The 15,380-nt window shown below is 37.0% G+C and overlaps 1 protein-coding gene across 1 annotated transcript in view; it reads right to left on the reverse strand.

Moving 5' to 3' along the window:
- LOC133524076 (metabotropic glutamate receptor 2-like) overlaps positions 1-15,380 on the reverse strand; it is a 302,673-nt gene that overhangs the window by 88,956 nt on the left and 198,337 nt on the right. Inside the window, exons 2-3 of the mRNA XM_061859884.1 lie at positions 11,304-11,890; positions 7,472-7,614 (exon numbers count right to left, since the gene is read on the reverse strand). Coding sequence (XP_061715868.1) covers positions 7,472-7,614; positions 11,304-11,820 — 660 coding nt within the window. The 5' untranslated portion in view covers positions 11,821-11,890. The remainder of the gene's footprint in view (positions 1-7,471; positions 7,615-11,303; positions 11,891-15,380) is intronic.

The raw sequence follows: 15,380 nt of genomic DNA on the forward strand, positions 1-15,380 counted from the left end.
AGTCACTCCCTGTGTCAAATTAAATAACTTATATATCATTTATTATACCGAATATAATATTGTTATAGACTTTGAGAGTCGCAGTCGCACCTGAACTAATTCTACTTTGTAAACGTTACTTAAACTTTGTCAAAACAGTGATTGATGAATACGCAATTCTACTTCAAAGGGTGCAAAATACAAACGTAGTTAAAGCAGCAAAGGCTGTTGCTGCAATCGCAGTGAACCGTCGGACTGAGGGGAAACCAGTATAAAGAATGACTCACGCTAAAACGGTTCGGGTCCAAACCGAGGCGTCCGTCACTTCTTTTTACGGACGTTAGGGATAGTAGTTATTCATGATTCATGAGTAGTTCGCGAATACAAACCCAGGAGCCGTGGTTAAGATGACAATAACCGCCAATCGAAAAATAAAAATATATCAGAGTGGCAGATGTGACCAAAAACATTATGATTCCTATAGTCATTTAGCTAGGCCCAAAGGTCCGATTCTCGGGGTATCTAAGCTTAGGTACGTCACTGTAAAGTCTGTACGGAAAGAGAAGAGTCATAGAATGTATGGGTTCCCTTACATTCCACGACTCTTCTCTTTCCGCACAGACTATTCATATTAATGTAGGAATCAATTAAATAATGCAAGAAGGATTTTCTGCTGTCACACGTGCATGAAAGACCAATTATTTGTTTGTTATTATTTGATTAATAATTATGAATTAACAATTGTATTTTATTTACCGAAGAAAACGAAATAGGAGTACGTAAAATAAATGAACAGAATATTTATGTTAAATATAAATAAATAAAAACATTACGTTTATTGTTCTTATTAAATAATAAACATTGTAAAAACTGCGCTCTGTAAGCATTTGGAATTTAAGACGAGGGCACCATACATCACCTTACGCAGGTAATTACTTAGGGAAGATGTTAGCTCCGATAAGGCGTGAATCGAAACTGATACTGCTAAAAGGGGGCATGGTTAAACAACATAATAACTAATATATGTTTAACGTATTTCCTTGCCACTTAACGATATGGTACACAAGTAGAACCGTGTTCCATTTTGATAAATTAATGACCAATGAGAAAGCTACGTGAAATAGGATGAATTTCACGCGGTTAAACCCACGTGCACAGCTGGTCCTCAAATTTGATACGCATTAATACGTATTTTAGTCCCGTAATAAATCAAAATGTTATTTAATGTGTCAGGGGTTGTTTACTCAATCCACAAAAAAGGGCAAATAAATAACCTCGAACAGAAATTACATACTTAATATAGATCGTATCATTCACGACGACGCTTGCCTTAACTCATATTATCATGTTATTAAAGGTTATATTTGACAAATCTGCGCGTCATCGTGGATGACACGAATAAAAATATAATACAGATGTCACATGTAATGTTTAAAAATAGATTTCTAATCGATAACACACTTTTATTACAAGTTAAATAAAACCTTAGATGTAGCTAAATTAGCAATCTCGTATTATCTACTTTCTTATATCGATCCACGTCTTCCATAATGTTGTCTTAAGAGAAATCCGAGTTTTCGCACGGCTATCCATCACTGCGGCTCTAAGCCACATTTGTTCTACCAAGTTCTAATGGCCAATATCAATAAAAATGCAGCAAACTTCCGCGTGGTACGGGAATTTCTTCGTGCAGGGTGATATATTTTACAGGCTTAAAAGTAACATGAACCGGAAAAATGCTTTTTTTAAACGACTAGCAAAATTCATAGAAATTTGATGTGAGAGCAAAACATAGGTAGGTACAACGTTTGGTAGCTGGGAGTTTTCAGAAAATAGTGTGAGTAGTTAAGGAAAGTTAATCGCTGTTAGTTTTGTGACGACAATTAAGCATGAAATCTTTATAGGAATCAACTTTTTGCCTTTTTTACATTGTAGGTAATATAATCTATAATTATGAAATAAACACCAAAACCAAGTCATAGTTAACCTAACCTAACAAGAAACAAGATGCGACATGCAGGTTCTGTCAGGAGTCCGAGGATACTGCAATGCACATCCTTTTTTCCTGTGGACCACTAAAGTCAAAAAGAAGTACCTACTTAGGGCGGCATGTATTACAACCCTATGAGGTACAGAACATTACAGCCCAAAGAATCTGGAACTTCCTGGATTCCACGGGCATTAGTAATGAACTTTAAAGGGCTGTCACAATAGCTCACTGCTTGGTCGACGTGAAACTCAAAGGCCCGCAACACCCCAATAATAATAAATAAGTCATAGTTGAAATTTAATGCTTAATTATCGTCACAAAACGAACAGTGATTAATTTTTCTAAACAACTTACGCTAATTGGATACACTATTTTCTGAAAACTCCCGGCTAAATAAGTTTGGAAAAGAATATTGAGTTTCAGATGAGTCATGTAAAAAAATCGGTCAAGAGCATATCAGGTCATGCTCAGTATAGGCTTCCGTAGTTGCTCCTTAGTGAAAGATGAGGAATCTGCTCGTTTCCATGGACCCCCAAGTGGGATCCCATCGCGTTGTGGAAACCGAAGCTTTTATCGATTACACTTGAAAACATAATGGAACTCAATTTATTCTCAAATACGATTGTCAACAGTCACGTATACGATGTCAGCCATTAATTCGATCTATTCGATAACTGCTGCGATATTTACTCACGTATTCCCAAGTCGAGCATGGAATGTGACAGGCACCTATAACGTTAAGATACCAGAGACAGGTGAGCAAAAATACTGTGAATTTTCGAAGTTTGTCCTAAAATTGGCAATAATTTATAGTTTTAAAGTTTATTTAAAATATCATAATTATTACCTATACCTGAGCGATTTATAGTCGCGTGGATTTTCCATATATGAAATATTCTGTCATTTATATTACTTCAACTTATTAATTTTATTAGTCTGAGGATTTAGATTTGTCAAACTTGTAAATTACCTATTTTTTTTTATACTACATCGGTGGCAAACAAGCATACGGCCCGCCTGATGGTAAGCAGTCTCCGTAGCCTATGTACGCCTGCGACTCCAGAGGAGTTACTTGCGCGTTGCCGACCCTAAACCCGCCCCCCCTCGTTGAGCTACCTAATTCTAATGTTGTTAATAAATGATTTTTGGATTCTTAAAAAAAAAAAATTGTCAATTAGTTTATCTTATCCTTGCAGCAGATAGAAAAAGTATTTATATTCAAAAAAGGTTAAGAGCTATGGATACTCCGGGGAACGCCTGCCACTTTAGGACAAAAACAATTCCCGTGAGACACGAAGTTGTTAAAGTTATTTTAAGCGGGCTACTCACGTATTGTTAACTCGAATAATCGCTCGACAACTTCGATCCGCTTTGAGGATCCTACAGCAGTAACAGTTTTGAATGATTCACGGTTAGTCGCACTAGACTTAAATCGACCGGGATATAACCCGTGATATTGTTTTTGAGCTCCCGATATTTCGACGCAGTTACATGCATCTTGTTCGCGGGTAACTGAATAGTGGGTGGGTGTCAAAGTTGTGTAGACCGCGCGAGTTGTGTAGTTGTGATATAAAAGGTAATCACAGTTTACATCCCGGTCGATTTAAGTCTCGACAGCAGGACCTACTGTACCGTCTAGTGATCGAGCGCGCGGCGTGTGCTCCCCCGTTTAAAATTATTTTAATGAATGTGATCCATAGATCCCAGAACAATTATACTATTTACAGGTTGATTTACAAGGGCTGGCACGAATGGAATGAATGAGAGAATGAAAATATCCATGAGTCACATTAATCTATAAAATGGTCGCTCTGACTGTATACCGATAAAGGTGTCACTCATACAATGAAAGTTTCGTTCTTTTCATTCGTGACTACTTTTGTGAATCAACCTGTACCAATTGACTCATACTTGCATGTTATCAGTCCATATTATTTACCCGTCTCTGCTTATTACGTTACTAATTACGTTCTGGTTGAAATGGAGCTACGGTCGTTTGCGGTAGCGTTTCACGGTCCGTATTTCTTTTCAGGATAATTCGTATTTTACTTCATGATTGTTAATTTTGTCAACAACGCCTCATGGGACTGCGACGTTTGATCGCTTATACCTTGGCGAAAAAATATGCCGTATTCATGTGAAAAACAAATATTACAAGCGGGGTCGTGTTTTATTAAAAATTAAGTTGTTAAGTCGTGTTTTTAGTAAAAACTTCGCTAGCTCTCGTATAGTTAGCATCAATAGTGTTAATCTAAGGAATATATAAAATAAAATAAAATAAATAGCCTGCTGTGTTTGATAGCAGTTATACAATGCAACAACGTGCCCAAAGTATTATCAGTCATCCCCTAATACTTTCATAAATAGACAGGCGTATTTTTATTTTATTAACAGGATATGAATTTGATCTCGATTAGATATGGATCTGAGCTGTCAGTGTCAAAAGTGACATTTCTTCAACCAAAAACGTCATCCTAACCTCTCCTGTTATTAAAATAATTTTAACAGTTTGCGTTTAAAATTCGACACTGTATTTGTTTGACATACAGTACCCCTAGTGTAAATTTGCTCGACATCATAACGTGACGAACGCGTTTGCGTTAAGTCTCATTTTGTATAGGATTTTGAGTTTCCAAAACGTCCCGCTTGGCGCGCTCTATCTAAATCCAATACAAAATGAGACTAAACGCAAACGCGTACGTCACGTTTCGAAATCGAATTTATTTACACTAGGGGTACAGGTAGATAAAGTATCTTATAAAGCTATTAGATAATGGTAAACAATTTGACGTTTCATCTGCTCGTTGATGTTGACTGGAGGTTTTTTTTTGTTTTTTACTCAATTAATGTTGTTAAACGTGTAATATTTAAAGCATGCAGTGAACTATCGTGGAAGTGTGCAGCTAGTGGATGACTAATCTTAAAACGCTTTCAACCATGTTTTAATCAACACCCGGCAATCCATCGTGGCTTTTAGTAAAGTCCAGCTATCTCTTTACTAAAAGCAACTACTAAACAACGTCATGCTCTACGAGCACACTTAAAAGTAACTACCCTTGACATTGGAAAAATTATCATAGCTTTGATGAAGGCCATATTTTAAAAGAAGAAGTGGTTGACTGTGAAACAACTGAGGAAACGAGGCCTGCATAAATACGTGTTTGCGCCGCAACTTCCCGCTTTCTGTCACCTGAGTGCAACGTTTTAGCTTTGTGAATAGTAACAACGGTAATGTAATTTGTAAAGCTCACGTGTTACGTCATAGCTTGTTTGAGGATTTACACATATAATTGATAATAGCACTACTTCACAGCAAGCGGAGGCAGCACATGATGCTTTTACATTAGTGGCTCTAATTGTAGCTTGATTTTGTTATTAAATATACCAAAAGAAATTATATTTGATTACTTACTGAAATACGTTTATAATGCCAGTCCCTCATTTGTTCTTTTAAAATCAGGGTAAAGTTAAAGATGTACTCTATGTCACAGATGTTTCTAGTAATTTAACGTTTCATATGCAACACACGGCTGTGCGCTATAAAAACCCCGCTGTCTACAAATTGCATTATAAAAGCACTAAATCATCTCGGTCAGGACTAATCGCGGTTTACGTCACCCAAACATAGAGACATTTGTTTCTTTATCAATATAAAGTACGGAATTACAACGAACGAAATAAGCAAGCCAATATCAGCAGACAGAAAAGCAGTTGCGCTAGTTTAAGATGAATATTTGTAAATCTTGGTAAGTCTCACTTAGTAGGATACAAGCCAAAACCCACCACTTCAAAAATGATACCTAGGCACATCTTTTGGCCAGATCGCGTTAAGTTAGATGTCGTTAGCGAGATAGAATTTGGCGCTCGGCCAAATCCGTTTTTGACATCAGTACACGTTCGTAAAAAACGGTGTGATAAATAAAGATTTATGGGCCCTAAGCTTTATAGCTAAATTCTAACGAGTTTGTAGATCTAACTTGTGGGTAGTACCTATAAATAAAGTTATTAAGTTTTACTTATTCTTAGGTTTATTTAGTTTATAAGTAATTTGTATGTTTAAATGCGACGTGTAACTGACAAATTTTATGTTGTTTTTATGCTTAGTTTTATACTTTGACTAAATGATGAAGGGGGGCCACCCCCTTCCCTCATATTTTTGACTGCATCTAACCCTCCACGCTTATATAGTGTGTAACTATATAAGCGTGGAGGTATGTTGAGGACCTATCTTCCAGCGACACGCAAGGGTTCTCTGGTCATAGGCGTTTTCGCTACATACTTTTTTTATGGAGAATAGGAAGACGTTTGACCACGATGTCACCTGATGGTAAGTGATACTTATAGGTTTCCCCGTTTTATCGACTATAAACGAAGCGCGTAGCTCGCGCTGGCAGTGAATTCATTAATAAAACTATTTTGATGCAGGAAATAGTTGAGAGAGGAAAACGTCTGCTTAGTCATCAAAATATCCTATTAGATTACCAAGTTTAAATGGATGTGGATTGGTTAGGTCATGTCATATGTGCCGCGAAAAACTAAGTCGCGCGCGCTTTGAATAGAAATGAAGTTTAATATAAAAATAATCTAGTGAAGTAACAGTTATGGCAACTTTGGAACTGGATAACTATCTAGCGCAGATTATCCTCATTATGAGGTAGAAAAGAATGAAAGTTTATCAGGCCAATTCGAACATACACTGACATGAAAATGAGATTTGAATCATATTATTTAGTTATCTTGCATCTCGTCCGCGCCCTTTACATGTACGGACAAGTACGAGCGAAATGCACGATAACTGAATTACATCAGTTTGATGTAATTTTGATATTCGTGTTTTTTCGAATTTGCCTGCAATTATTTTTCTCGTAATTTACCCTATAGATTCAGTTTTAACTGTCAACATAAAAAAAATAATCTAAGAAGAAAAACATATCTCATTATATCCATTTTGGATCTATAGACTGGATCTATCGAGATTGGTTGTATCAATGGCAACGCTTGACGCCCTATCTGTCACGTTTTGAAATTCTTGTTTAGAACAAACATTAGTAAGGGCTTGCGGGGCAAGATAAAGGCCAGAGCACACCGGCTGCTTGCGCGTAGACGTGCAGGTGCGCGTGCGCAAAAAGGAGCTTAATCGATACATGTTACGCAAGCGGTGTGCCGTCTCTTATAATGATCTGTATATTGTAACGCGCACGTGCATGTTTACGCACACATGGTGTGCATAGGCCACACGATCATCAAACATCTGGTTGATAAGGTGTCATCAGATGACCCATGAATTCGCGCTGAGCTTTGGTTAAAATAAATAAATGTATAAGCTTAAAGCGTGTGTTTCACGGACGACACTTCCGGGCCGGAGCTACTGGCGCTTCGTTTTCTACGAAAAAACCACGTAATCACCGACCAGTCGTCATAGAAAATGACGTGTCGGACGCCTCGGCCCGGGCCCGGCCTGATCTAGCGTGAGTCATCTTTTAAGGTTGGAAATTAACTGACCTGTGGTATCTTGAACAGCCTAAGCAAGTTGGCGACCTGGACCGAAGTGACGCTAGATGCCGCTCCGACCACGCCGGATATCACCTTTCTCACCGCCGTAGCGTTGCAGGCGTATTCAGCGTCATCTATGTTGCTTATCGACCCTGTTAAAAATAATATTAATGTAACTAAATTGTTTTTTTAACACTCGCTTGAAAAGGGTGTAACACGGCAGAGTTAATTATAACTCTGCCGTGTTATGTTCGACACAGTAACGTAATATGCTAATTTTCGCACTAGTGCGGTAAAGTAGCACCATATGTACTGTAAATAACTATTAAGTCACGCACCGTAAATTGATCTGCGTAAAAATCGTAAAAAATATTACACGGAGATCTTATGGCAGACACCACACCGGTGACGTAAAAGACGCAAAGATTTGCGAAAAAAAAAAGATTCGCGTGAAGCACGTCACTGCGATTCCGTACCGTCACCGTTTTTTAAGCAGCGGTGTGGGGAGCATGCGTCAAAAACGGTACGCATACGACGCGTCACTGCGATTCCGCATCGTGACCGTTTTTTAAGCTGCGGTCTGGTCGCACCTTAACCTTGTTTAATTGTCATGTGAACAACTACGGAGGAAATTTAAGCATTTCAATAGCAGATGATCGAAATATGTGTGTTCTTTTTTCAAATTATGTGGCTGTATGACTTATGGCTCAGCTTCAATGGTCGATAACTCGATCGATATAAAGAGTGCAGGGAGTCCCCGCAGGCGGTATAACGACTAGTAAAACTCATATGTCGATAGTTTGGTCGATAATATACAGCATGCGGGTAGGCAGGCGGTAAGATGGTATAACGACTAGTGAAACTCGTAATGACATGCTTTATGGAAATCTCCCTAGCCCCACACGTAGGCCCTATCGACCAATGAAACTGAGCCATGAATGTTTTCACCTTTTTTGCTTGGCATAAAAAATTAACAAAATGGCCAATATTTGTCTTTTTATAATCTCGCAAACACACCTTGTTAATCAGTAAGAACCAGGATAATTATACGCATTCCTTTCTTTTGGGTCTGCTAGTACTAGCGTAAGACAGAGACAATATGGTTCTCACTTTCTATGTTTGAAATGACAGCCCTGGGCCAAACTGTTAAAACAGCACGATATTAAAAATGTTCGCTGGCGTCCGGGTGGCGCCGCGCCGCCTTATATAGATTTATACAACATGAGAGTGACGGGCAGCTGTGTCAGCTGCCTTTAAAATGGTTACTGTTGCACATTCTGCTGCTGACGCGTTTGTTACTGAAGCGCATATTTTGCTAAGCGAGCAATTAGACTGACATATTTTTCTAAGCGAAAATTTTCAGGCAATACTTTGCATAAATTAGTTGTTGATTAGGTGTTTTTGTAAATAACTGTGTATATTTTCACGGTCACAATCATATTGGATCTCTACTTGAATGTGAGAACGCTGGCTGCCGAGGCCCATGGTAAATCAAAAACTGGAGTGGAGTTCCTCAATAACTTTTTAAAGCAATCTATGACTAATGCCGGTAATACATTTAATTCATAAACACGTTCAGTATCCGTCACTTAATATTGTACATCGGTCTTTGGAAAGAGATTCGGCTAATTTCTGTTTCATAGACCATCGACACTAGGAATTGCATCCGGTAATTTTTTTAGTACTTATAGGAAATACCGAGAATTTACCGAATAAAGCCTAGAAAGTCAGTATTTGTTGAATACGAAACGACACTTAATAAACAGTCAATTCTCTTTCCAAAAACAGATATGAAATATTAATCGCTGGGTACTATAAACCGCATAGAGAAATATTTACGGTTTCAATATTGGTGGTTTACCAAATTAAATTTAAAGGTTATTGTTATTTATTAACAGTGCTAGTTCACTGGAACAACGTTAATCAAATTATATTAGGCACAACGAAGTGTTATTCTCGACTTTTGTTAGCCAGAGTCTAACAGGTATATAGATTTTCGGACTTGAAATACCTAAATAAAGCCTTGATGCTAAGCGAAATCAGAGGTTGGAACGGAGCCAGCATTGTATCTTTTATACATCGATCAAACAGTGAAGTAAACTTGAAAGTGTTTTATTGTGAACGGAATGAAACTTTTTAGTTCCTGTCGTAGTCAGGAACTCTGAAATGCAATTTGACAGATGTCTCGTTTGATGTTTGTACCACCTATTGATTTATAAACGAACTATAGTGAGATTTTTCTAACATCACATATTTGACACATGACATTTGATGTTTGAAGTGATGTGGCTAAGACAACATAATATGTCAAATCCAGCAATCGGATCGATTACAGTTACGATTTGTGAAATCGAATCGATTACCTATATAAAAAATCAATATTAGGAACCTGCACAGCAGTCATACATGCAAATTATACTGCTAGTGACTACTTAGTATTAGCAAAATCAGGCATTTTTAGATCCAAAGTCAACTAAATTCAAATACAAGCAAAGTCAAAGTCCAAAAATACGAGCCAAGGTAACCAGATGTGAAAGAGAAGAATCCAAAAATAAAGCCAGGTGAAAAATACGAAAAGAAACGGAATATGCGCACAGTAAGGCGGAGAAACTTCGACAGACTGCGCATTTGACATTTGACAAACGAATGATTTTGACGTCAAATTTGATCCGCTCAGAAATAGACATATTTTTTGCAAATCGTACGGTAAAGATCTATTATTATAATGGATTTTTAAAAGTATTTGTTTAAGTTAATGTTTTCTTAGTTATAATACCTTATTTTTGTATTTTCTGTAGGTTATAAATATATCGATTATCTTTAACTTACGAATATGTTACCCGAATCGAAAAAAATGATTTGACCACAACGCTGGTTTTAAAAAAAAAGACCCTTAGGGCGTAAACGTTTGTGCAGTGATTTATTATTGTTAAATACTTCAGATATACGATGCGAAAAAAATAACTATAAGCATAATTACATTCAAAAAGTGAGTGTAGTTTAAGTGGTAACGAAAGACATATTATAATTGCGTGGTTTTGTTTTTAATTATGTGAATGGATCATACACATTTACATTATATGGGTGCTGTCATGTGTCAAATATGTGATGTTAGAAAAATCTCACTATAGGTTGGACTCAAAACATCTTACACTCAAATTTCAAAGTTGCAAGTACCACTACCTACATACTGACAAGTAGGTATTACTTTTACTAACTTTTGATCAGAAAAATGTTTTTTTTTTTACTTACAGCTGTAGAGTTACAAGATAAGATAGAGTTTCATACTTGACACTGGCAGCCTAAGAATATCATAATCAACATTTTGTCATATAATAAAGGATAAAATATACAGTGTGTCCCTAGCCATTGGACAAAGCCGAAATGTACATAAATGCATTAGGGTATTTAGGACCAGTGTACAAAGTATCATAACAGCCGGTGTAGCGGTTTCGAAGAAATTAACAAATTACAATTTTTTACTTTGGAGCAGCCTGTATGTGTTAGTAGCTCCTAGGGTAATATCCTCAAACAATAGTATGGAACCTTCTTCAACCTTCTTGATTATCTTTTTTATTTATGACACAAATACGAGTTCTGACTTTTGAAAAATGTCATCATTATCAAATATTTCGAACAAATTGTCAAAAACACTGCCAAAGATTAACACAGTGTGTTTCTTTTTGTTGTCGATTATTGCAAATAACTTTTGTTCGAAAAAAATATTTTTTATCTTTTGTTCTAATTAAAAAAATATTAACGTCAGAGCATTCCTGAGAAGTAACCCTACGTGGGATTTCAGGGTTTGTCCAATGGCTAATGTCACCCTGTATTTTATTACCTTTGATGAAATCCACAGCCATCTCCAGCCCATAAGTATCTTTATCGCAATCATCCAAAATATGAGTGCCTAAGGTCACACCAGGGATCAACTTCAAGTCATTGATATAATCCAGGGTATACAACATCGCTTCCAAAGCTTGAATACCTCCCTGCGGCATCACTGGCCCACATGTCATGTTATCAGATCTTTCATGAACCATCATCAGGCCCCCTAATACGAGATCGCCTTCGATGACAGCCTCTCTTTTTATTGGCCAATGGAGTTGTTTCTTGTCCTTCAATTCTCCAACTTGGTCATTGGACATATTCATCCAGTCACGTTTTCTCTCCTCTAAAACTAAGCTCTGGTATGCTAGGCCATCATTGAAGGTAGGGAAGATGGCAAAATCTTGGGTATGGTCGGATTTATGTCTATGGCGGTGGTGGTGTTTTGAGCGATGGTCATCCTCCGGTCTCATTTCGGTGTGGTGTAAGAGCAGCAGGAGCGGGAAGGCAGCCAGCCAGTGGCCCACCATGGTGCTTGTCTCATGCCACCGATATCAAATGCTTGGTCCATGATGTTTGGCGAAGTGTGTTCATTTTAATCTGGAACAAGGTATTGTTTGAATCAATGTATTGATCATATAGTTCAATAAAATGGAACTATAATAAATGAGCTTGTGACGTGGTGACCTTTTGTGATTTTGCTAGAAAATAATAAGCTAAATATTAAATCCCACCAAAAACATTTTCATGTAAAATGTTGCCAAGACGAGACCATATTGCTCGCATTGTCAAAAAGTTATCAGTACCCCTAGTGTAAATTTATTCGATAGTGAAACGTGTCGTACGCGTTTGCGTTGAGTCTCATTTTGTATGGTATTTAGAAACAGCGCGTCAAGTGAGACGTTTTGGAAACTCAAAATCCCGTTACGTCACGCTATCGAATAAATTTACACTAGGGGTACAGATCTCATGTAGAGTCATGCTTCTAACTTTATACGCCTACGAGCCCTAACTTCACAAACTCTGTACGTGAGTCAAAATATGTTGCTTGGCCCCGAAGTAAAGGCGATAGAGATGGGAAATGATATGTCAATGTACGAAATTCTTCGTGTTTAGCATCCTTACTTAACTTCATGCAAGCATTTTTAGAATATGTCATTATATTTTACTTCCCGTGAGATTGAATGATGAATAAACCTGTATGGTATTCCATAATATTTTTCAAAATAAGAGCATGTTAAAGTGAAATAAAATGACATACTAAAGAAAAAGTGACCAAGGCCTGGAGGGCACCTGGGTTACAGCGGCATGGGTCGAATTCTCCCCTTGTGCATGCAATTTCATCACAAGTTAAAATATATTCATCAAATTAATTTAATATGTGAGGAGCATGTTGTTTACAGATCAACCTTCTCAATACACTCAAAGGGACAACTCTATATGTACTATAGCTAGCGCGCGTCCTGTGACGTCACAATTACTTATTGTCAAGTCAATTTGAAGTTGATTAGCTATTGACAGCGTCTTATTAATACAATTTAATTTAAATTTAGCTCTCCAACTCAAGCAAAGTTACGCAAAGGATTCTTCCGATAAGGTAAAGTTAACAAGAAATCAAATACTTATTGTAAGAAGGTTCCCGGAATCGTACCATAGATAGCCAAACTTCAATAATGCCATTCTTTTATTAAACAAAATTAATGTAGTATGGACCGAACCACATTTTCTTTCAATATTCAATTACGTTTGAGAAGGCAATCAGGAAGAATATTAGGCACCTAATTCTATCAGAACTAACTTTGAGGCCCGAATAACGTCCGTGAACTAAAACCTTGGCATACAATTGGGATACTTAAGGGTCACACGAACTTACGTAACAGAAGCTGAAGGCGAGGGGCTAACTAACACGGGGGTAATTTCTGTACCACCCGTGGCACACACAATGTGTTTCACCACACTTAGGAAAAAAAAGGGAAATTCTTATATAAAACTTCTGCCTAATTTTGTTCGCACAGTCGCCATCAGATATATCGGAACGGCCAAGGTACTCACAAATATCTGAACACGCCTCTATTCTCAAGACATTAGAGTGCGTTTTCAGATATTTTGAAAGCCATAGGTCATAATTTAGGATTTACTGATCTCGCCGCCTAGCAATTGTGATGAAAAATACTTCCTAGAGGTCAAAATTTAGGGTTTATGGACCGGACCGCATTGCCTACGTCCTTTTACGCAACTGTGATGAAAAACACACTCATTTCGTTTATATTTTGCACGAAAGCAATTTGAAATATTTGAGGCGCTCATTCCAATACGATGGCTTCAATTGATTTAAAATATACATTCGATTTCGCTTTCAGTTTTCCTTCAAGCATCACGTTCCCCACAAAAAGTACCTAAAATACAGCTTTGTCACGGTTTATTCCCAAAAACACGTCAATCGAGAAAAGGAGAAAGCCTCTCGAGACTCACGTGGAAATCGTGAAATACGAATAGGTAATTAAATAAACTTCCCCTACAGGAAAACGACGGATTTGTCAAAAACCTTGCACGTTACATGAGCGGGAAGATAATAAATCAAATGTAATTTTAAGTAGGACGACAACGGTCACGTACTTGGGTAAGTAGGTACAGTCGAAAGCATTAACTAAGAGTTCATTAATTATTAATATTATTAACCTCTGTCGTACGTCGTACTTGAATTTAACGTGAAAAAACATATTTTTTGAGCCACTGCCCGGAAATGTCGATTACGTGATTGAAATAAAAAGCTAGAAAAATTGTTATTGTCAAAAATAGCAGGCTGCAAGCCAGCCAAAATAATTTTTCACGCGCCGATTGCTTGACTGACTGGAAAAATTAGTAGTCGTCGTTTTGGGCAGTTCAGCAATCCTCGAGTAGAAAAAGCGGCCAAGTGCGAGTCGGACTCGCGCATGAAGGGTTCCGTACAATTTAAGACGTATTAAAAAAAAATCTTCTTATTAGATCTTGTTCAACATTTTACCACTTTGGACACACATTTTACCACTTTGGAAGTGTCTCTCGCGCAAAGTATTCAGTTTAGAAAAAAATGATATTAGGAACCTAAATATCATTTTTGAAGACCTATCCATAGATACCCCACACGTATATGTTTGATGAAAAAATTTTTTTTTAAATTTTATGACGTATTAAAAAAAAACTACTCACTAGATCTCGTTCAAACCAATTTTCGGTGGAAGTTTGCATGGTAATGTATATCATATATTTTTTTTAGATTTTTCATTCTGTTATTTTAGAAGTTACAGGGGGGGGGGACACACTTTTTTTCACTTTGGAAGGTTCTCTCGCGCAAACTATTCAGTTTAGAAAAAAATGATATTAGAAACCTTAATATCATTTTTGAAGACCTATCCATAGATACCCCACACGTATGGATATAATGAAAAAAAATTTTTTTTTTTAAATTTCATGACGTATTAAAAAAAAAACTACTTACTAGATCTCGTTCAAACCAATTTTCGGTGGAAGTTTACATGGCAATGTATATCATATATTTTTTTTAGATTTTTCATTCTGTTATTTTAGAAGTTACAGGGGGGGGGGGACACACTTTTTTTTCACTTTGGAAGGTTCTCTCGCGCAAACTATTCAGTTTAGAAAAAAATGGTATTAGAAACCTTAATATCATTTTTGAAGACCTATCCATAGATACCCCACACGTATGGGTATGATGAAAAAAAATTTTTTTTTTTTAATTTCATGACGTATTAAAAAAAAACTACTTACTAGATCTCGTTAAAACCAATTTTCGGTGGAAGTTTACATGGCAATGTATATCATATATTTTTTTTAGATTTTTCATTCTGTTATTTTAGAAGTTACGGGGGGGGGGGGGGGGGGGGGGGACACACATTTTACCACTTTGGAAGTGTCTCTCGCGCAAACTATTCATTTTAGAAAAAAATGATATTAGAAACCTCAATATCATTTTTGAAGACCTATCCATAGATACCCCACACGTATGGGTTTGATGAAAAAAGATTTTTTGAGTTTCAGTTCTAAGTATGGGGAACCCCCAAAATTTATTGTTTTTTTTCTATTTTTGTGT

Source organism: Cydia pomonella, chromosome 13 (assembly GCF_033807575.1).
Source record: "Cydia pomonella isolate Wapato2018A chromosome 13, ilCydPomo1, whole genome shotgun sequence".
Classification (NCBI taxonomy): domain Eukaryota; kingdom Metazoa; phylum Arthropoda; class Insecta; order Lepidoptera; family Tortricidae; genus Cydia; species Cydia pomonella.